At 56.2% G+C, this 21,050-nt stretch overlaps 4 protein-coding genes across 4 annotated transcripts; 2 read left to right on the plus strand and 2 right to left on the minus strand.

The window, feature by feature from the left end:
* Positions 1–958: 958 nt before the first annotated feature.
* UMAG_10339 (uncharacterized protein) lies at positions 959–13,091 on the plus strand (the record flags this gene model as incomplete). The annotated part of the gene is made up of 2 exons (XM_011391194.1): positions 959–1,582; positions 2,037–13,091. 2 exons carry the CDS (start codon positions 959–961, stop codon positions 13,089–13,091), a joined length of 11,679 nt encoding a protein of 3,892 aa, XP_011389496.1.
* Positions 13,092–14,597: 1,506 nt separating this feature from the next.
* UMAG_02972 (uncharacterized protein) lies at positions 14,598–16,340 on the plus strand (the record flags this gene model as incomplete). Its single annotated transcript, XM_011391065.1, has 1 exon — positions 14,598–16,340. The coding sequence occupies one exon, from the start codon at positions 14,598–14,600 to the stop codon at positions 16,338–16,340; it is 1,743 nt and encodes a 580-aa protein (XP_011389367.1).
* Positions 16,341–16,545: 205 nt separating this feature from the next.
* UMAG_12202 (uncharacterized protein) lies at positions 16,546–17,292 on the minus strand (the record flags this gene model as incomplete). Its single annotated transcript, XM_011391279.1, has 1 exon — positions 16,546–17,292. One exon carries the CDS (start codon positions 17,290–17,292, stop codon positions 16,546–16,548), a length of 747 nt encoding a protein of 248 aa, XP_011389581.1.
* A 1,003-nt stretch (positions 17,293–18,295) lies between these two features.
* Positions 18,296–20,020, minus strand: UMAG_02974 (uncharacterized protein; the record flags this gene model as incomplete). Its single annotated transcript, XM_011391066.1, has 1 exon — positions 18,296–20,020. The coding sequence occupies one exon, from the start codon at positions 20,018–20,020 to the stop codon at positions 18,296–18,298; it is 1,725 nt and encodes a 574-aa protein (XP_011389368.1).
* Positions 20,021–21,050: the final 1,030 nt, after the last annotated feature.

The following is a 21,050-nucleotide window of genomic DNA, read 5'->3' on the forward strand; positions in this document are numbered from 1 at the left end:
ACGACACGGCAAAGACGCTTTCTCGCGACTTCGAGTGGCAAAGATAGAGCGGAATGAGACAACACTCAACGCCAGTTCCAGCGACTTTTGAGTCTTGTCGATAAGCCACGATCACGAATCATGAATCGGTGTGTGTCAAATACCCAAGACCAGCCAACCGACAACCCCTTTTGTCGACGACTTCCAACATCAATTTTATCTTTAATGATATTTTCCCCTTTCTTTCTCTTCTGTGTTGTCCTCTGTGGGTGGGGTATCCTATTTAGGATGTTCTTTTCTTTTCTCACTGATTTTTTTGTTTTTGTTTTTGGTAGGCAGACAGCCTTCTTTTTGGAGACCGTGCGCTCTTTTGCTGGTAGCGCCTGTTGTTGGGGGCTCAGTTTCCACACAATTTTTCCCTATTCACGGCTTCTCGCACAGTTCAACTTTTGGTGTTGGTCTTCAGCTCTCTCCAGGCTGATCAAAGCTCCTCAAGTCCGTTTGCCGGTGTCATACATTCGACATTCAGACACACTCAAGCTTTGACTTGGAGACCTCGTCTATCGGACTTTCCCTCTTGCCATCATTCCATCCCACCACCACCACCACCGCTTCTTTATTCCCACGCAGTGCCTTTGTTATACGCCCTGCACCATTTTCTGCTGAAACCGAGTGACGACGGTATTGGCTTTGTTCTCTCTTCTTTCCTTGCCTCACCATCTTACTGCTTCCACTTGACGACTGGAACATTACGTTTCGATCTTTTCTTTATCGCAACCACTCATCTCTCTAGGATCGATTCCATTTGAACCGATACGCGCCTCTCTCTCTCGACCACCGAGACACTTCGAGCCTACTTGTTCTTCAGATTGCCTGCTGTTTGACGACCAGCTTGCTTCTGCTGTTGCAGCACGCTCCTCGCTTCTTAGCCCATTCCTTCCACCAATTCAACCTCTCAGCGTTTTTTGATTCCACCAACATGTCGGGCATCAAGACTACCCCTTCCGACGACAGCTATGTCGAGCTCTCGGCCACCAGTAGCCAGAGCAGCAACAATAGCAATGGCTTGCTCCTTCGAGCCTTGACCATCGCCTCCGCAACCGGTATCGAGGTCAACATCCCCGTTCCCTCGCAACCTTTCGACGCTTGGATCGTCGCTGACGTACTTCGCGAGGAGTTCCAGCGATCTCTTGCCTCGTCTGAGGCCAACGACGTGCTTGAGGTGCAGGAGGAGCAGGAACAGGCTGGGGCTGCTGACAAGGCCGCAGGCGAGGCCAAGATCAACCTCGCTGCCAAGTTCCTCGGCTTCCTCGCCTCGCGCGCCACGCTCAAGACCTCAAGCCACGAGCTCAACCTCCTCCAGCACGCTTGGGCTCACTTTCACGACGAATTCCTTGCTACCCGCGGTAGCGTCCACGACTTGGTCGCTGCTATCGACTCGGACCTTCGCACGCCTGTGCTGCGCAGCTACTTTGAAGCTTATGTCCAGCTCGAGTCGGCAGGCCAGGCCAAGCCTTCACTCATCACCCCCAAGCTCTTTTCGCTCTCGGCCCAGAACAAGGCCGAGGTGCATGCTGTCTTCGGTGGCCAAGGCAACAACGAGGTAAGTTGTATTCGCTTTTCCGCTTGTACCGTCCAACCTTTTTCCGAACCCGATCCTCTTTTCCCCTGTGGACGTGGAGGAGTAAGCGAAGATACGGACGGCTCTTGCCGAAAAATAGCCTGCATCGCTATCCCCACGCTTTAAGGCTCCGCTGTGGCTGTTTCGAAATTTCCCAAAATTTTGGAAAGCATCACGAAATCATCTTCGGAAAGCGCGATTTCCGAAATTTGGAGCTCTCAGGATGCTTGCTGTGCGCCACTCTTTTGCATCATAAAACGCACCTCGGCTAGAGGAAGCTCGACGCGACCCTGCAGCTTCTTTTGTGATAGTTGGTGAAAGTGGGAGACAAAGACGTGTTTTTGCCATCCTGCTTCGGCGACCAGATGCTTTTGTTACCGTTGTGAGCCGTGGACTGACCCTGATCTCGTTGCTTCCCCAATTCTCCAATTCACAGGCGTACTTCAAGGAGCTGCGGACCCTTTTTGACACGTACCGACCGCTCGTTCAGCCTTTGCTCGAGTCTATCCAGCCCGTCTTGGACAAGCTTGTCCAGGATGCCGTCAAACAAGGTTTTGCCAGCTACTACATCCATGGCATGGACGTGCTTGCCTGGCTTACCGGCGCTGCGCCCGAGCCCGCTGTCTTGTACTTGGCCAGCGTCCCGCTCAGCTTGCCCCTCATCGGTCTGACGCAGATCACCCAGTTCCTAGTCAGCATCCGCGCCTCTGGTCTTACCCCGGCCGAGTTCCGCTCGCAGATCAAGAGCGCCACTGGTCACTCGCAGGGTATCATCTCGGCCGTTGTTCTTTCGGCTTCCGACAGCCTTGAGTCGTTCTACGTCAATGTCGCCAAGGCGCTCGAACTGCTCTTCCACATCGGCAAGCGCGGTCAGGAATTCTTCCCCACGCTCGCCATCGACCCTGCACTCGTCAAGGACACCGTCGAAGGCGGTGAGGGCGAGCCTACGCCAATGCTTTCTGTTTCGGGTCTCGAGCAGACCGTCCTCGAGAAGCATATTCAGAAGACCAACTCGCACCTCGCCGAGTCGCAGGCCGTGTCGATCTCGCTGTTCAACGGTCCTCGCAGCTTCATTGTTACCGGCTACCCCAAGGCTCTTGTTGGTCTCGTCGGCAGCCTTCGCGCCATCCGCGCTGACACAGGCGCCGACCAGGGCAAGATCCCCTTCAGCAAGCGCAAGGCCGTTTTCCGCATGAACTTCTTGCCTGTCGGTGTTCCCTACCACTCGAGTTACCTGATCGGAGCCACCGAAAAGATGCTTCAAGAGGACTATGCCGGCCGCACCATTGTGTGGGATGCTTCGGAGCTCAAGACTACTGTCAAAAACACTGAGGACAGCTCGGACCTGGCAAGCTACTCCTCCGAAGACATCCTCAAGAGCATCGCCGACCAGATTTTCGTCAAGCACATCTACTGGTCCAAGGTCTCTGACCTGCCCAAGTCGGCCACCCACCTCATCGACTTTGGCACGGGCGGTCTTTCTGGTATTGGCGGTCTCTCAGCTCGCATTCTCGAAGGGCGCGGTGTGAGGATCCTTACTCCAAGCGGCACGCACGCTCGCAGCACCGAGCTCTACAACGCCTCCACCGTCAAGTTTGAGGAGCGCTGGGAGGATGTCTGGTCACCTCGTCTGATCAAGACCAAGAACGGCATCAAGATCGACACGCCCTTCTCGCGCACCACCGGTCGCGGCATTCTCATGGTCGGTGGTATGACACCCACCACTGTCAGTGCCAACATCAATGCTGCTGTGCTCAACGCTGGCTACGTGATTGAGCTCGCTGGTGGTGGTCTCCACAGCGAGGCCGGCCTCCGCAAGCGAGTCAATGAGATCCTCGCTCAGCTCGAGCCTGGTAACGGTCTCGAACTCAACGGTCTCTTCATCGACCAGCGACGCTTCGGATGGCAGTACCCTCTCTGGGGCCAGATGCGACGGGAAGGATTCCCTTGCAAGGGTTTCACTGTCGCTGCTGGTATTCCTTCGACTGAGAAGGCTAAGGAGATCATCGACGGCCTCAAAGCAGCCGGTATCGAGTACGTTGGATTCAAGCCTGGTACTGCCGATGGCCTCCGCGCCGTTGCTGCCATCGCTGCTGCCAATCCTGATTTCAAGATTATCTGCCAGTGGACCGGTGGCCGTGCTGGTGGTCACCACTCGACCGAAGACTTCCACCAGCCCATTCTCCAGACGTATGCCAGCCTACGCAAACAGAAGAACCTCATCCTCGTCGGTGGTTCCGGTTTCGGAGACGCCGAGGGTGTCTGGCCTTACCTCACTGGTGAGTGGTCGGTCAAGCTCGGCTACGCTCCCATGCCCTTCTCGGCTTTCCTCTTCGCATCGTGGATGCTTGTCGCCAAGGAGGCTGCCACTGCGGACGCTGTTAAGCAGCTGCTCGTCGACACTCCCGGCTGTGGTGATGACAAGTGGCAAGACACCTACGGCAAGGGCGCCGGTGGCACCATCACATGCAACTCAGAGCTCGGCGAGAGTATCAGCTACGTTCACAACCGCGCCGCTGCTCTGTGGCGCCAGCTCGATGACCAGCTCTTCTCGCTGCCGCGTGAGAAGCAGCGTGTCTGGCTCTCGGAGAAGAAGAGCTGGCTCATCGAGCGTCTCAACAAGGATTTCCAGAAGCCCTGGTTCGCTGCCAAGCTCGACGGAACTGTGCTCATGGACGTTGCCGATATGACGTACGAGGAGGTGACTCGCCGCATGCTTGAGCTCCTCTTTGTTGGCCACCAGAGCCGCTGGATTGACCCTTCGCTCAAGAAGCTCTTTGGCGACTGGTGCCGTCGCGTCGAAGAGCGCTTCGCCGGTATTGAGACCGCTGGCAAGAAGGAGTCGCTTCTGCAAAGCTACTCGGTGCTTGACAAGGAGCCTTCCAAGTTTGTCGACGCCTTCTTCGCCGAATATACCGGCGCCAAGGAGATCCGATTGGCCGCCGAGGATGTCGGCTACTTCCTCACCATTTGCCAGCGTCGTGGCCAGAAGCCTGTGCCTTTCATCCCCGAGCTTGGCGACAACTTCCAGACTCTGTTCAAGAAAGACTCGCTGTGGCAGTCCGAAGACCTCGACGCTGTCGTTGGCAAGGATGCCCAAAAAGTCATCATTCTTCAGGGCTCGGTTGCCGTCCAGCACTGCACTAAAGCCAACGTGCCTGCTGGTGAGATGCTTGGTGACATTGAGAAGCAACTCGTGGCCAAGGTGTTGGCCAAGTACTATGACAACGACGAGTCCAAGGTGCCCGTTGCTGACTACGTATCCAACGACCCTCTCGCCATCGACGAGGCCGACGTCTACGCTCGATATGGTGTTGAAGCCTCGATTGAAGGCAACTTAAAGACACTCAAGATCGGCAGCCAGTTGCCAGACACCACCGAGTGGCTCGAGGCGCTCGCCACCAGGCGCACCAGCTGGCTGCGCGCCCTTCTGCGCAACGTCAGCGTCGTCCAGGGCAAGAACTACGCTGACAACCCGATGCTGCGCATGCTTGCTCCTCGCAAGAACCAGACTGCCAAGATCGCCTACGCTGCCGATGGCGAGCCTATCAGCCTCACCCTGTTCGGTGCTGCCCGCTCGTATGGCGGACATGACGATGGCTTTAAGGCACTCGAGATCACCAAGTCTTCCGACTCGGCCAAGATCCAGGTGACGCTTTTCGAAGAGCGTCTTGGCGAATCTATTCCTCTGCATTTCTACTTCACCTACCGTCCCGACCAGCCATTCGCCTCGATTCACGAAGTCATGAACGGTCGCAACGACCGCATCAAGCAGTTCTACTGGCAACTGTGGTTCCACGCCGACATGCCGGCTGCTGCTCAGCTTGCTGCGGCTACGCAGTTCGAAAGCCCCGTCAAGTCGCTCGACGAGACCGCTATTCGCACCTTTTGCCGCATTGTCGAGAATCGTGGCGAGGTCTTCACCAAAGGCCAGGCTCCTATGGACTTTGCCATCGTCGCTGGATGGGAAGCCATCATGCAGGCGCTTATGGCCAGCTGCGATGCCGACCTGCTCAGCTTGGTGCACTTGAGCAACTCGTTCAAGGTGATCGATGATGCGCGACCTCTGCGTGCTGGCGACGTTTGCACCGCGACTGCGCACGCCAGCAGCATCAAGATCTCAGACACTGGCAAGTCGGTCAGCGTCACTGGCACTGTGCTGCGTAAGGACGCCAGCGGCGACTTTGTACCCGTCATCTCGGTTGTCTCGAGCTTTTTCTTCCGTGGCCGCTTCACCGACTTCGACACCTGCTTCGAGACCTCGCAGAACGAATTTACGCTCGAGATCAAGACCAAGGCCGACGCCACTGTTCTGCTTGCCAAGGAGTGGTTCGACTGGGTCGCTCCCCAGCCTTTGGCTCCTGGCACCGTGCTTCACTTTAACATCCAGAGCTTGCTCAAGTACAAGGATAGCACCTCATACTCGGATGTCGAGGTTACCGGTGGCGCTTACGTCCGTGACTACAAGGATGACCTCATCAAGGTCGGCGAGATCGAGTACACTGCAGATGCCATCAGCTACGGCAACCCAGTCATCGAGTACATTAAGCGCAATGGTGGCGCTTCAACCGGCGGAGTTGCCCCTCTTGAGACCGGCTACACCCTTGGTGCCTCTGGCGTTCCCACCACCTTTGTGGCTCCTGCCACCAATGAACCTTACTCGAATGCCTCGGGCGACTTCAACCCCATCCACATCAACCCCTACTTTTCTTCGTTCGCCTCGCTTCCTGGCACCATCACCCACGGCCTTTTCTCGAGCGCAGCTTCGCGCAAGTTCGTCGAGGTTGTCGCTGCCGAGGGCTACCCCGACCGCTGCTTGTCGTTCGAGGCTAACTTCGTCGGCATGGTGCTGCCTGGCGACGAGCTCACCGTCAAGCTTCGCCATATTGCCATGCGAGACGGCAACAAGGTCATCAAAGTCGAGACGTTCAACCAGAACGGCGATAAGGTGATCGACGGTCAGGCCGAGGTTAAGCAGCCCGCCACTGTTTACGTCTTCACCGGTCAGGGCTCTCAGGAGCAGGGCATGGGTATGGATCTCTACAACTCGAGCCCTACGGCCAAGGCGCTTTGGGACGAGGCCGACGGTCATTTGCGCAGCACCATGGGCTTCAGCATCCTCGAGATCATCAACCAGAACCCGCTCACCAAGACCATCCACTTTGGTGGTGTTCGTGGACACACTATCCGCGAGCGATACATGTCGATGACCTATGAGTCGACCGACGCCGATGGCAACACCGTAACGCTGCCCTTGTTCCCCGAGATTAGCGCCTCGAGCCAGAGCTACACCTTCCAGTCACCGAAGGGTCTGCTCTTTGCCACTCAATTCGCTCAGATTGCCCTTGTGCTGGTCGAGCTTAGCGCCTTCCGTGACATGAAGCAGCGCGGCCTCATCACGCCTGATGCCGCCTTTGCTGGTCACTCGCTTGGTGAATACGCCTCACTTGCCGCCGTTGCCAGTGTGCTCGAGGTCAAGTCGCTCTGTGATGTCGTTTTCTACCGTGGTCTCTCGATGCAGAACTGTGTGCAGCGTGACCCCGTCACTGGCGCCTCCAACTATGCCATGATGGCCTGTAACCCTCTCCGTATCGTTGGCGAAGGCAACCCGGCTTTCGCTGGTCAAGCGCTTGCCGAGATTGTCGACTCGATTAGCAAAGAGTCTGGTCGCCTTCTGCAGATTGTCAATCACAACGTCGCTGGTCAGCAGTATGTCACTGCCGGTGACCTTGTGGCCCTCACCACGCTCGGCAATGTGCTCAACTTTATCAAGATCCAGAAGATTGACCTCAAGAAGCTCAACGAGATCATGCCCATCGAGGAGGTGCGCGAGAAGCTCGCCGAGATTGTCCGCGAGGTTCTTTCTGCTGCGCTCGAGGAGGAGATGAAAGGCCGCATCGAGCTCAAGCGTGGTTTCGCCACCATTCCTCTGCCTGGTATCGACGTGCCCTTCCACTCGCGCTACCTCACCGGTGGTGTGGCTCCCTTCCGATCGTACCTGTCGAAGCGCATCAATGTCGACGCTATCCGCCCTCAGCTGCTGGTTGGACGTTACATTCCCAACTTGGTCGCTGCTCCCTTCGAGCTGTCCAAGTCGTACGCCGAGCTCATCTTCGCTCAGACCGATTCGCCTCGCCTCGACAAGGTGCTCAAGAACTGGGAGAAGGACGAGTGGGAGTCGCCCGATCGCGTGCAGAGGCTGACCGCCACGCTTGTCGTCGAGTTGCTCGCCTATCAGTTTGCTTCACCCGTTCGCTGGATCGAGACGCAGGACATCTTTTTCACAGACTACAACTTCGAGAGGCTTGTCGAGTTCGGTCCCAGCCCTACGCTCGTCGGTATGGCCAAGCGTACCCAGGCGCTCAAGTACTCGGCTGTTGACCTCGCTCAAGGTCGCAAGCGTGTCATGTACTGCTCAAGCAAAGACAAGGAGGCGCTCTACTACGCCTTTGCGGATGACGAGAGCGAAGTCGAAGCTGCTCCCGCCGAGACTTCAGCTGCTGCTCCTGTAGCTGCTGCCCCCACCCCCGTTGCTGCGATTGCTGCTCCTGCCGCTTCCGGTGGTGCTGCTGCTGCTGCCGTGCCTGATGAGCCGCTCAAGGCTGTTGACACCGTCCGAGCTATCTTGGCGCAGAAGCTCAAGAAAAACATCTCCGAGGTGCCTCTTTCCAAGTCGATCAAGGACTCAGTCGGAGGAAAGTCGGTACTCAGCAACGAGCTCGTCTCGGATCTCTTGGCCGAGTTCGGCAACCTGCCTGAACGAGGTGAAGAGCTTCCCCTCGAGGAGCTTGGTAGTGCTCTCCAGGCAGGCTACACCGGTACTCTTGGAAAGACCACTTCCAACTTGGTGACTCGAACTGTCGCCGGAAAGCTGCCTGGTGGCTTCAATCTTTCCGCCGTCAAGTCACACTTCCAGAAGGCTTGGGGTCTTGGCGCCGGTCGCACTGATGGTGCTTTGCTCGTTGCTGTCACTATGGAGCCCGCTAAGCGTCTTGGCTCCGAGGCTGAGGCCAAAACTTGGCTCGACTCGGTCGCTCAGACCTACGCCCAGCTTGCTGGCATCAGCCTCGCCCAGGCTAGCGTCGGCGGCGGAGGCGGTGGCTCGGGTGGGGTTGCCATCAGCAGCGAGGAGCTCGACAAGCTCAAAGCTCAACAGGATGAGCACGTTCGTCGCCAGATCCAGGTGCTCGAGCGTTACCTCAACATGGATGGCCGAGCAGGCGGACGTCTCGCGGAGAGCACCAAGGCTGAGCTCGAGGCAGCTCAGGCCCAGCTCGACGCGATCGCTGCTGAGCATGGTGACACGTACACTAACGGTATCATGCCCAAGTTTACCGAGAAGAAGGTGCGACACTTTAGCTCGTACTGGAACTGGGCTCGCCAAGACGCTATGACGCTCTTGTACGACATTATCTACGGTCGCCTCACCACCGTCGACCGAGAAATCACTGCTCGTTGCATCACGCTCATGAACCGTGCTGACCCGAGCTTGCTGCGATACATGCAGTACCACATCGACCAGATCGACGCCAACCAGGGCCCCACTTATGCACTCGCCAAGGAGTACGGTCAACAGCTCATCGAGAACTGCCGCGAGGCTTGCTCTGAGGATGCCGTCTACAAGGAAGTTCACGCCCCCACTGCTCCTCACACCGAGATCGACGCTCGCGGCAACATTGCCTACAGCGAGGTCAAGCGTGTCGGTGTCCGAAAGCTCGAGGCGTACGTCAAGGAGATGGCCGCTGGTAGCCGTCTACTCGGCGCTGGCAGCCAGGTCAACCTCGACAAGGCGCAAGAGAACGTCGCCAAGCTGTGGACGCTCATTCGCAACGAGCCTTCGGTCAGCAAGCTCAGCAAGGCCACCATCAAGAGCTTGTACAGCGAAGTGGTACGATCGCTCGGCCCGGCTCGCCAGGCTCGTGCTCCCGTTCGCCAGGCTCCTCGCAACCGTCGCCTCAGCTCGAGCACGCAGAGACCCCAGGTTTCGGACGCTGCTTCCACTGAGGACCGCACTCCTTTCCTCCACGTCAAGAGAAAGGTGGCTGGTCAGTGGCAGCTCAGCCGCAAGCTCACCTCGGTCTACCTCGACATTCTTGGCGAGATGGCCTCGCAAGGTGTTAGCTTCAAGGGCCGCAATGCGCTGCTCACCGGTGTCGGCAAAGCTTCCATTGGTGTCGAGGTTGTCAAGGGTCTCCTGGCCGGTGGAGCTCGTGTCGTGATCACCACCTCGAGCTACAGCCGTAGCGTCGTCGAGTACTACCAGCGCATCTACCAGGAGGTGGGTTCGCGCGGTTCGACACTCACCGTTGTTCCCTTCAACCAGGCTTCCAAGCAGGACGTCGACAACCTCGTCAAGTACATCTACGGCTCGCTTGACCTCGACCTCGACTTTGTGGTGCCCTTCGCTGCCATCTCGGAGAACGGCCGAGAGATCGATGGCATCGACGACAAGTCTGAGCTGGCTCACCGTCTCATGCTTACCAACCTGGTTCGTCTTCTTGGTGCCATCAAGACCGAGAAGGCTAGCCGCAACTTCGACACTCGTCCCACTCAGGTGCTTCTTCCCCTTTCGCCTAACCATGGCACTTTCGGTGGCGACGGTCTCTACGGTGAGAGCAAGCTTGGTCTCGAGACGCTGCTCAACCGATGGGAGAGCGAGAGCTGGGGCCAGTACCTTTGCATCACTGGTGCCATCATCGGTTGGTGCCGTGGTACCGGTCTCATGTCTTCGTCCAACACCGTTGCGGAAGAGATCGAGAAGCTCGGCTGCCGCACCTTTAGCACCACCGAGATGGCTTTCAACTTGCTCGGTCTATTGGCTCCGACTGTTTCGGCTGTCAGCCAGGTCGAGGCTCTGCTTGTTGACCTCAACGGCGGCATGGACAAGATCGTTGACCTCGCCGAGCAGACGGGCAAATTCCGTGCTGCCATTCAGGAGGCGTCGTCGACTAAGCGTGCGCTCGTCGCCGACAACTCGGCTGACTTCAAGGTCATCAAGGGCTCTGCTGCCGAGGCGCTACACAAGAAGGTCCACATCAACCCTCGCAGCAACTTTACCTTCCGCTTCCCCGAAGTCGGTAGCCTGCAGCTCAACCGCGAGATCGCCAAGAGCTACTCGCAGATGGACCTCGAGAAGGTCGTTGTCATTACCGGTTTCGCTGAGGTGGGTCCATGGGGTTCGTCGCGCACTCGATGGGAGATGGAGGCCTTTGGCCACCTCACCAACGAGGGTGTCATCGAGCTCGCTTGGATCATGGGCTTGATCAAGCACCACGACGGCCAACTCAAGTCCGGCGCAACCTATGTCGGCTGGGTCGATGTCAAGAGTGGCGAGCCCGTCGACGACAAGGACATTCGTGCCAACTACGAGGAGCACATCATTAAGCACGCTGGTATCCGCCTCATCGAGCCCGAGCTGTTCCGCAACTACGACCCCAACCGCAAGGGCTTCCAACAGGAAATCGAGCTCAATCACGACCTCGAACCGTTCGAGGTGTCGGCCGAGGAGGCGTCCAAGTACAAGCTCGAGCACGGCGACAAGGTCGACAGTTGGCAAGACGCCAACACTGGTGGATGGTTTGTCGTGCTCAAGAAAGGTGCGCGCATCTTTGTGCCCAAGGCAGTCGCCTTTGATCGTCTTGTCGCCGGTCAGCTTCCCACTGGCTGGTCTGGTCAGCGCTACGGTATCCCCGACGACATTGTGTCGCAGGTCGACCGCACCACGCTCTGGGCGCTCGTCTGTGCCTCGGAGGCGCTCATCAACTCGGGTGTCTCGGACCCTTACGAGCTGTACAAGCACTTCCACCCTAGCAAAGTCGGAAGCTGTATTGGTTCAGGTATGGGTGGTATGACGTCTCTCAGCAAGATGTTCCGCGACCGCCGCAACGACACGGATGTGCAGAACGACATTCTGCAAGAGACCTTCATCAACTCGGTAGCTGGTTGGGTCAACCTGCTCGTCATGTCGGCGGCTGGTCCCATCAAGACCGTGGTCGGTGCTTGTGCCACTGCGCTCCAGTCGATCGACGTCGCCGTCGAGACTATTCTGTCTGGTAAGGCCGAGCTCATGCTTGCTGGTGGTTTCGATGACCTTTCCGAAGAGGGTTCGTACGAGTTCGCGAACATGAAGGCCACTTCGAACGGCAAGGAGGAGCTGGCTGCCGGACGAGAGCCTTCGGAGCACTCGCGTCCCTTCTCGACCTCGCGCAGCGGTTTCATGGAATCGCAGGGTTGCGGTGTTCAGGTGCTCACTACCGCCGCCAACGCTATCAAGCTAGGCATGCCTATTCAGAGTATTGTCGCCTACTCGAACACGCACACTGACGGTGCTGGCCGCTCGCTGCCCGCTCCTGGTCACGGTGTGATCGGCAGTGCCGACGGCATGCAGCGTGCTCTAGCCCGTTTCAACCTTACTGCCGACGACATTGGTGTCATCTCGGCGCACATGACTGCCACCAAGGCCAACGACAAGAACGAGTCGCACGTCTACCAGGAGCTATTCACGCGCATGGGACGCACACCTGGTCACGCTGTGCCCGTTATGGCTCAGAAGTGGCTCTGCGGTCACGCCAAGGGCGGTGCCGCCGCCTGGGCTCTCAATGGTGTAATGCAGGCGTTGCACACGTCGATCGTCTGCGGTAATCGCAACGCAGATGACATTTCGCCAGAGCTCCAGAAGTTTGATATGCTGCTGTACAACTCGACTTCCATTCACCGAACGCCGCACCACGTCAACGCCGCTGCCGTCTCTTCGTTCGGTTTCGGTCAAGTCGGTGGTATCATCCTTGTGCTGCACGCAGCTCACATTCTCGGTCGTCTTTCGGACAAGGCATTCGAAGAGTACGTTGCACGACGCAAGGCTCGTCAGCACCAGACTTATACTCGCATGCACTCGGCTCTCACGAAGGAGGATCTGGTGCGCATCAAGGACAATCGCCCTTGGCCCGCCGAGCTCGAGGACCAGGTGTTGATGAACCTCAACGCCCGTGCGGTCGAGATTGGCGACAGCTACGGCTTCAAGGCACCTCTCCCCCCTATGCCTGCTCTCGCCACGGTCGAGGATACCATCGTTCCTGCGAAGCCCGCCAACGTGGCTGCTCAGCAGGAGAACCTGGAGAAGATGATGGGTCACGTCGCTGGCGTCGGCATCGACTGCGAGAAGATCTCGACATTCCCTTCGGACAATGACAACTTTGTCTCAAGGAACTTTACCGATGTCGAGATCGAGTACTGCCGCGCTCAGCCCGATCCACGTGCTTCGTTCTGCGGTCGCTTCTGTGCCGCTGAAGCAGTTGTCAAGTCGCTGGGTGTTCGCACTCAAGGCGCCGGTGCCTCGCTCAAGGATGTCGAGATTGTGCCCACTCCTGAGGGCCCACAGGTCAAGCTGTACGGCGAGGCGCTCAAGGCCTCTAACGGCTCGCGCTTCCTAGTCTCGATCTCGCACGGTGACGATACGGCTATGGCCATCGTACACCGCTTGCCTAGCGCTTGAGCGGTCGTTTGATGATGATAGCGCCTTGGTGCATAATCGAGCTTGTTCCCTTTCAAGTCTTGTTCCCTTCTCTCTTTGCCCTGTTGCATCTTCAGGCTTACTGAAGCCTAGCAACGTCGGAAGCGCCACTCGAACGAATCTCTAACACACTCGTATTTTTTGCAATTGGGTCCACAGTTGAACGGGCGCGCTGTGATTCGATGCAGGGACGGAATCGTCAACCGACCCCGTTTCGTTTCTTTCCGCCGCCTAGTTCAACCTCAAATGCAATTTGCTATGGCTCTCGTTCGCCTGCGCGCTTCCATGCCTCGCTTGCTCTTTTCGTCTCTCGTCCTTCGCCACTCAGACCTTTGCAAAGCTCTTCGATGTTGGCAGCATCCACAGCGACTCGTCACCGCTGTTTGCTACTGCCACTCGACTTGTTTGCTGCTGGTCACATTAGCCTCGTGATCATCCACCTTTCGCTCCATCATAGATAGTCCGTTCGATTCCTCTTGGTTACCTTGGCTCGTGTCAGAGTTATGTTTGAAATGTCATGATTGGTTCCGCTTCTCGTTGGCTCTGCATAACTTAGTGAAGAATCACGATTTCAGACTGAGAAAACGGCATGTGTTCACGGGAGGTGGGACACGGCGCAAGCACGAAGGAGCCGACAGACCACATGCAACGTCGTGCGTGCGAACCAGGAACCAAGAACCACGAACCACGAACCACGAACCACGAACCACGAACCACGAACCACGAACCTGGCGTGTGGAAAAACAAATGAATGTTAAGATCGGCGTGCCTACAATTCACGATTCGTGATTCTTGATTCGTGATTGTCATGCGGGCCCGTCGCTGCAAAACGTGAAACTCGTGACTTCGTCATGGGCAAAACACAGCCTCGAGACATGCCGAGACTCAAGACTCGGCGTCTTGGCAAAAACGGGCGGTCTTCACGGCTCCTCCCGACTGTCGTGTGTCTAACTGCCGAGCTGGAAACCTCAGAAGGACCCTGTGCGTGCCTAAGTCCCGAGATAACTTCGTGACGAGTCGTGAGTCTATCAGCCGAACGAAGCAGCAGCTCTAGCCGGCGCTGGCAGCTCACGCTCTTGGCTCCACATCTTTTGTGGGATAGTCACGAGCGTGACTTTACGACATGCGCGTTTCGAACAAGCGGTCTGCTGAGTCGCAATTTGATGCATGTTCTCATCACCTTTTCCGCCTTGGACCATCACCATTCAAGTGATGCATTCCGCCTCCAGTTCGTGACGGACAACTGCTGCGGACAGGCTTGTTTGCGAATCGCCGCTGGTTTCGGCGCGCGCGCTTAGCATTTGCGGCTACTATTCACGATTCACGATTCACGATTCACGATTCACGATTTGTGATTCTCGCATTTTTTACCGGCGCTAGATCAGTGGCTAGGCGCTGTCCTGTACAACACTCTCCTCACCTCGATCGGTCATCGACATTTGGCTGGCGTCAGGCTGGACTGACACAGTCTCACCAAGCTTGAGAAGCATGTCGACTAACGCAGAAACGGTGACAGCCGTGCCTGGAGTGCCTACTCCGACCATCGACGACGGCGCAAATGCTACCTCCAACGCCAACAATCCACGGATCCAACAGGACGGACCTTCGCTTACTGAAGCGCTCACGCTTCGTCGCAATCTGCTGCAGTCGCTATGGATGGGTGTTCGACAACTGCCGCGAGGACGACGCATCGTTCTGATGATCCGATTGGCCGTTTCTTTCGCCCAAATTGTAGCCTTCATCCCAATCCTCGCGCTACCCGGCTCGCACCACGTTTCACCTTCTCACGAGGCCGGCAGAGTCTGCAATCCAGACAGCCTCTTCAAGTATCTTGTGGTGCACATTGTTCGACTGGCGCTCGACATTCCTGTAGAACTCTATCTGGGGCTCAGCCCACACCGTACACGGCGAGGTCGACGAGCTGGACCTGAGGCACGTGCCATCGCTGAACGTGACCGACCATTGGGTTCAGAATACCTCGACATGAAGATAGGCAAGATCAGCACGGTCCTTGGCATAGCCTCTTTGGTCATCTTTTTCGTCGGCAACGCTATTGTCTACAGCTCGACCGAATGCTCGCAGAAACCAGCCGAGGCCGTGCCGCTCTTCTGGACAGCACTGGCTTCGCTCATCGTGGTGTACGTCTTCATTCTCGAGATTGCTCTGCTGGCATTTCTGATCGTTTGCGCATTGCCATTGTTGATCATGGTGATGCGCGCGTTGGGCTTGGCGCATCGGCTACCACAGAGGGAGCTACACCCCGAGACAGGCAAGATCGATCAGAAGGAGGTGGACAAGCGCGTCAAGTTGGTTTACTATACACCTGCTGAGGAGGAACAAGACGATGCTCACCATGACGATGAGAGTACTGGCGTGGAAGCGCAAGAACAGCTTGACCAGCAAGGTCGTGAGGGCAACATCGAGACAGTCGCACAGAACGAATCCACACCAGCTCGTCCGGGCATTGGATCTAGGCAATCGACACAAGTGTCTGTTAGAACCGTTGTGCATCCCGCGCTGGGACGTCTGCGACGCTTAAGTCGACTCTTGATAGCTCGTCGTCGTTCCGAAACGTCGTCTTCCCGCTTGAATCATCTCAAATCCGCCCGCGACTCTGGCAATGCCTCGACGTTGTCGAGCAGCACTTTGAGCGCCGAAACCGGAGCGGCACGATCAGCAGCGCAATCGAAGTTATCCGCCAGGCAGCGACGAGGAAAACAACTCAAATATCCACTCCACCCACTACCTGCACACCGCGCTACCTGCCCCATCTGTCTCTGCGACTTTGAAGAGCCTCAACTGGACGACGAGCCGGAGTCGGAAATCGAACCCGAGCCTTTGCGGCTGCTAGAGTGCGGACATGTGATGCATAAGACATGTGTCGATCAGTGGTTGACCACTGTCTCTGGGAGGTGTCCGGTGTGTCAGAAAGCGGTGATTCCGCAGATCGTCGACGAAAGCCGAGTGCCTTCGACCACACAGGGACAAGTGGCTGATGCTGCAGGGCAAACGTTGGGCCAGCAGCAGCCGACCGAAGCCGAGCACATAGCAGAAGAGCGAGATCCGGCTCGGATTGCTGCAGCCCCCGCGATCGAGGCACATCCAGCAGAAGCACACTGCCAGAACAGTACGGCGAGCACACATCTTGCTGGTGCAAGCGGAAGCACGACGATTTCCGACGCTGGACCTCAAGAATCGCACGAATTGCAACGTTTGCCATCGGGTGTGTAACTTCTGCATGATGATATTGCAAGCACAGACGCGGCGGGGCTGAACGCCGCCAGGCTGAAAAGCAAAAGTGTGAATTTGGCGAGCTGGATCGGGGAATGAGCGAGAATGCGAATGCGTGAGTGCCTGTGTTGCACGAATGAAGGCAATCGTGAATGTGAGTGAGGAAGATTTGTGTTTGCACTGGGAGGCCAAAGTGGGAGAGGGGTCAAGTGGAGGATTGAGGATCGTGATCTGCGAGAGTCCAGTCGTGTACGAGCGGTTTTGAGCGAGCCAAGAGGGACAAGGACTCGTAGGTGGATTGTTGGATGATTGTGGGGTCGTCAAGGGAAGGTTTGGGATGTGGGGGAGGCGGACGTTTTTGGAGAGGTTTCTTTGAGGGTGGTGGCGAGATGAGCGCAGCGCGTTTCGCAGCGGCCGAGTAGTTGAGTCTGTGAGCGCCTGTGGTTGGAGCGCAAGCGGTGCGTGGTGGTGCCGACGAGTCGTGGTCGCACCAGATATCGACGAATTTGGGCTCATGTGCATGTGTCGACGAGCGTGAGAGCGTCGGTCCAAGTGTATGTATCGGTGTCACGTGTTTGGCTTTCGACGGTGCTACGCGATCCTCGAGTGTGCTTAAGAGGTTTGTGCGGATGCGTGCACGTTTTTCGCCAGTGCCAGCTACACCGCGCGCTGATGCGTCTACCGAAATGAGCTTACTGAGAAACTCATCCATGATATCCCTGAGCACGACTGCGTCGTATGCGGGGGTGGGCAGCACCGAGTTTTGTTTCCGTTTGCGCCGTGCATCCGCTTGAATCGTCGGTACGCCATGATCGCATACCGAATGCGAGCATGACGCAGTCGCATGCAGAGCGTCGTGCAAGAGCGGTGTACTTTCCGAAGTGCCCGACAAGGACGAGCGCCGACGCGATGAAAAGCAGCACGGAAACACGATACCGAGGAATGCTTCCATGGCCGACACTTGGAATGCAGACTCGGCTGACGTCCCCAAACGTGAGCGAAACGATGCGTCGGTTGCGCTCAAAGATGGCGTGTCGATCCAGCTCGAACCGAGGAGAAGCGTCAAAAAGTGGGATCACGATCGTTGTACTCTCCTCGGCGAGTGCGTTGTTGAAGAAACTGGAGCGAGGCGGCAGTCGGAAAGCGAGCGTGCGAGTAACGCATATGATGATGCGATATTGTCCCAATGAATCAGCAAGCACCGTTCCGAAGACGATGCTAGATGCGTTTGACGATGCGATGGGTGATGCCGAAGAAACCAGAGATACAGGGTTGTAGTGAGTGAATGCAGTTAAGCGCGAAGCTGTCGTGAGTTTGTGAGTCAGCTGCTCCGTGCTGCTCGTGGCTGTCATTTGTCGCCGTGCGCTATCGCTGCTGCTGCCGCTGCCGCCTCGTTGGTTTTTCACACTCCGCGTTCTTATCACTCAGTCGTGAGTGACTGTAACTTTGCTGCACCATCGTGAATCCTCTTTTTCTTTTTTTGGAGCACTCACGACTCCACTTTTTGCAAGCAATTCGTTTACAACGTTATAACTTTGTGTATATTAACAACTGACACATATCGTCTCTGAGCCCAACAACATGCGATGGCGAGAGAATGGATGATACCTGACCCTCCATGTCTGGCCATTGTCTTCTTTGAGAGTCCTAGCCGAACCGAAACAAGACGGGTAGGACGTGCAGAGAGCCTTGAGCCACTCGAACTTTCAAGGCAGAGCTACCTTGCTCTCGTCAAGATTCAGAAAACGCTGAATCTCCATCCTGTACATCAACCATGGCTTGTTTCGGCAGTCACGATCGAAACTGAAAAAGAGAAATGTGGAAGAGTATGGGCGATACCCCGCCTCTCGATCGAGACTTGGCTCTGAACTGAACGTCAACGCCGTCCTCGCTCTTCAACAAGCCATTCATGGTCAACAAGGTTGGGCGTCGTCTGTCGAGTGTTGATGCTACGCTCAGCCCAAATTCTTGTCTTTTGCTTCATGCTCGATGAATGTAGCCTGTTCGACCTTGCTCTTCTTGATGTCGAGTGGCCAAAGCAAGATGCAGCTCGCCAGCGAAAGAGCAAGAAGGAAGTAGAAGGGCGTCGAAGCGTTCCCGGTCTCATCTGCGATGGCCTGCGTTACAAATGGGCCGATGAAAGCCGAGGTTTTGCCGACGATGGAGAACAACGAGAAAAACAGGAACTCTGATCCTTTCGGAGTCACTTCGGCAATCATGGTCTGAGACACGGCGTACCACGGACAGACCGCAAGACCATAGTATGCCTGGTACATGTACACCTCCCATTCATGGTGAAACCCAAATTGTTGTGTGAAAATGCCGATGAAACCCCATAGCTGAAGGATGATGGTGAACAAGACGATCCAGCAAAACATGTAGAGCGTCGACAAGTGCCAGTGCCTCTGAATCAACCAGAAAGCGTAAATGCCAACTGCTTGAGCAGCAATGCCGACGATCAGAAGCAAGTTGAGTTTTGTTGTGCTGAAGCTGACAACTTGGTTCTGGATCGTCGAGATCACGGTGACGGTTGTATTGAGGGCGTCGGAGAAGAGAAAGTAGAAGACGAGGTAGATGAGCGTTTGCCTAAGACGCCGTAGGTGTTTTGCGGCAAGCACGGCTTGCTTGACAGCTGCAGTGAAATAATTTGTACCAGGAGGCAGAGGTTGGCCTGGTCGATGCTTTTCCATCACGAACCAAGGAATCGCACAAAGCAGCCAGACAGCTGCCGAGACCGCTACAACAGCTGAGAGTGCGATCGTGTTGGACTGCTCGTCTCGATCCGCATGGATTGCGTACAGCATGCCTTGAATGATGGCCAGAACGACGAGTTCGCCGACGGAGCAAACCGTAAAGGCGATGTTGGAGATGCGGTTGATCGACAGGGTCTCGAGAAGACTGTATTGATCGGCCGAAAAGTGGTCATCTGGAACCGATTGTTCTACGGATGGCATGGCTACCTTGTCGTCGACGGTCTCAACATGGACTGTCGTGGGCTCGCGAGCTTGTACTAGTCGTTGGCGAGCCTCTCGCATGTGCGGTAGATCCCTTGCCAAGCCTGGAAACGCCGCGGTCCAGTAGCTCAAGCAGAGCTGGTAGGTGATCAGCCCGACCATGTACAGTCCGGTGGCCAGCTGCCATTGTTGAGGCTTTGTGACGCCCAACCAGGCGAAACTGATGGCAATCGCAACGACAGTGCAAACAATCAAGATATAGGGCCGTTTCTTTCCGTAATCTGCAAAGCTTCCGATGGCCAGGAAGAGGAAGGCTTGGATTGCAAACGAGATGCCATTACTCAACAATACGATGCTCTCCACCGTCCTCTGCTTTCCGGCGAACAGAAGTCGACAATCGTTTTGACCATCCTGTCCGCACTGTCCAGCGCCAAGGTTGGTTGCTTGCTGCGAGAGCAGATTCTGGAATTGCGAGGGCGCAAAGTTGAACGGACCCAAGCCGCAGTTGCCAATGTAGTAAATGTAGAACGACCAAAGCTCATATCGACCGGTGGCGAAGCGTGAGTCGGAAGAAGTAGGATCTTGGCTTGTGGTAAGAAGCGCATTGGCAAAGTTTTTTCTGCTGCTGGCTTGGCTTTCGGCATCGCTGAAAACACGGAGAGAGATTCGTTCCTCGTCAAGCGGAGAGCGCTCGGCAGCAGGGCAGGGTATCTGAACTTGCGCCATGACTGCCGATGATAGGAGGCTACTGTGAATCGTAGGCAGCCACAATTTGCGATCAAGTTGAGACGGAGCAAGCAAAGACGCTAGAGGTGATGCATGCATCAACGCCTACAGCCACCCCACCACCGTACAGGACATTCACGATTGACGTTTTTTGAGCCGAGGCGAGGAGAGTAAAAAAAGCCGGACAAGTCACAAGTGTGGCGGCAATCCAAGAGAGGCACGCGACAGGCGTCCTGCTCTCGTTGCAACGAGAGACATTCGTGGTTGCGATAGTGCAGGTGCCAACGAGCCAACCGTGAATCACGCATGGCTGTTGAGGAAGCAAAAGCCGCTCAATGTCTCTACAGCAGCGGCGGTACGTCGATCCGTCGCGAGTGCCGCAGGTGTGGAGCGGCCTCACGAATTGGCAGCCGGGAGCCACGTGAGCGCGGAAGAAGTCTGTTAGGTCAAAGAGTTTTACAATCGACAAATCATTCAATCACGAATCGTGAATCGTAGTCGTGAGTCACTTCACAGACTCGCGATTCGTGACTCGTGACTCTTGCGTCGTTGTGCATCTTTGCACGCTGTGGTCGAGTTAAGTTACGTGTCAGCCAAGTCACGAGTCACGAGCACGGATTCGCAACTACGTTAACTCAACTCTGATGTCTGTTTGAAGCTCGGGACAGCCGGAAGTTGAAATTCGTGATTCATGCTTGGTGTCATCATCTCGACTTTGTCCACCATCCCATCGTGCTTTGACCCCTTGGTCACCATAGAGCTAGCGTTCTCGTACAGATTGTTGGAGCACAAGCCGATTTTATCACAGTCAAGCTGTTCAAACAGCGTCGCACAGCATCTATTCGCACAGCATTGATACGCTCTCTGCCTCATCTCACAGCAACCTTGATCGTATTCCAAGTTCAAGTTCGTTGGAAGTAATCAAGAAGCCAGCACATCTGCCCAAGGTTCTACTTGGACCGTCGAATTCTAACCATATACACCAAACTAGATATCATCGTCTCGCCTCCTCAGTCTCGCTGAAGCGCGA

The sequence above is a fragment of the Mycosarcoma maydis genome, chromosome 7 (genome assembly GCF_000328475.2).
Source record: "Mycosarcoma maydis chromosome 7, whole genome shotgun sequence".
In the NCBI taxonomy this organism is placed as follows: Eukaryota; Fungi; Basidiomycota; class Ustilaginomycetes; order Ustilaginales; genus Mycosarcoma; species Mycosarcoma maydis.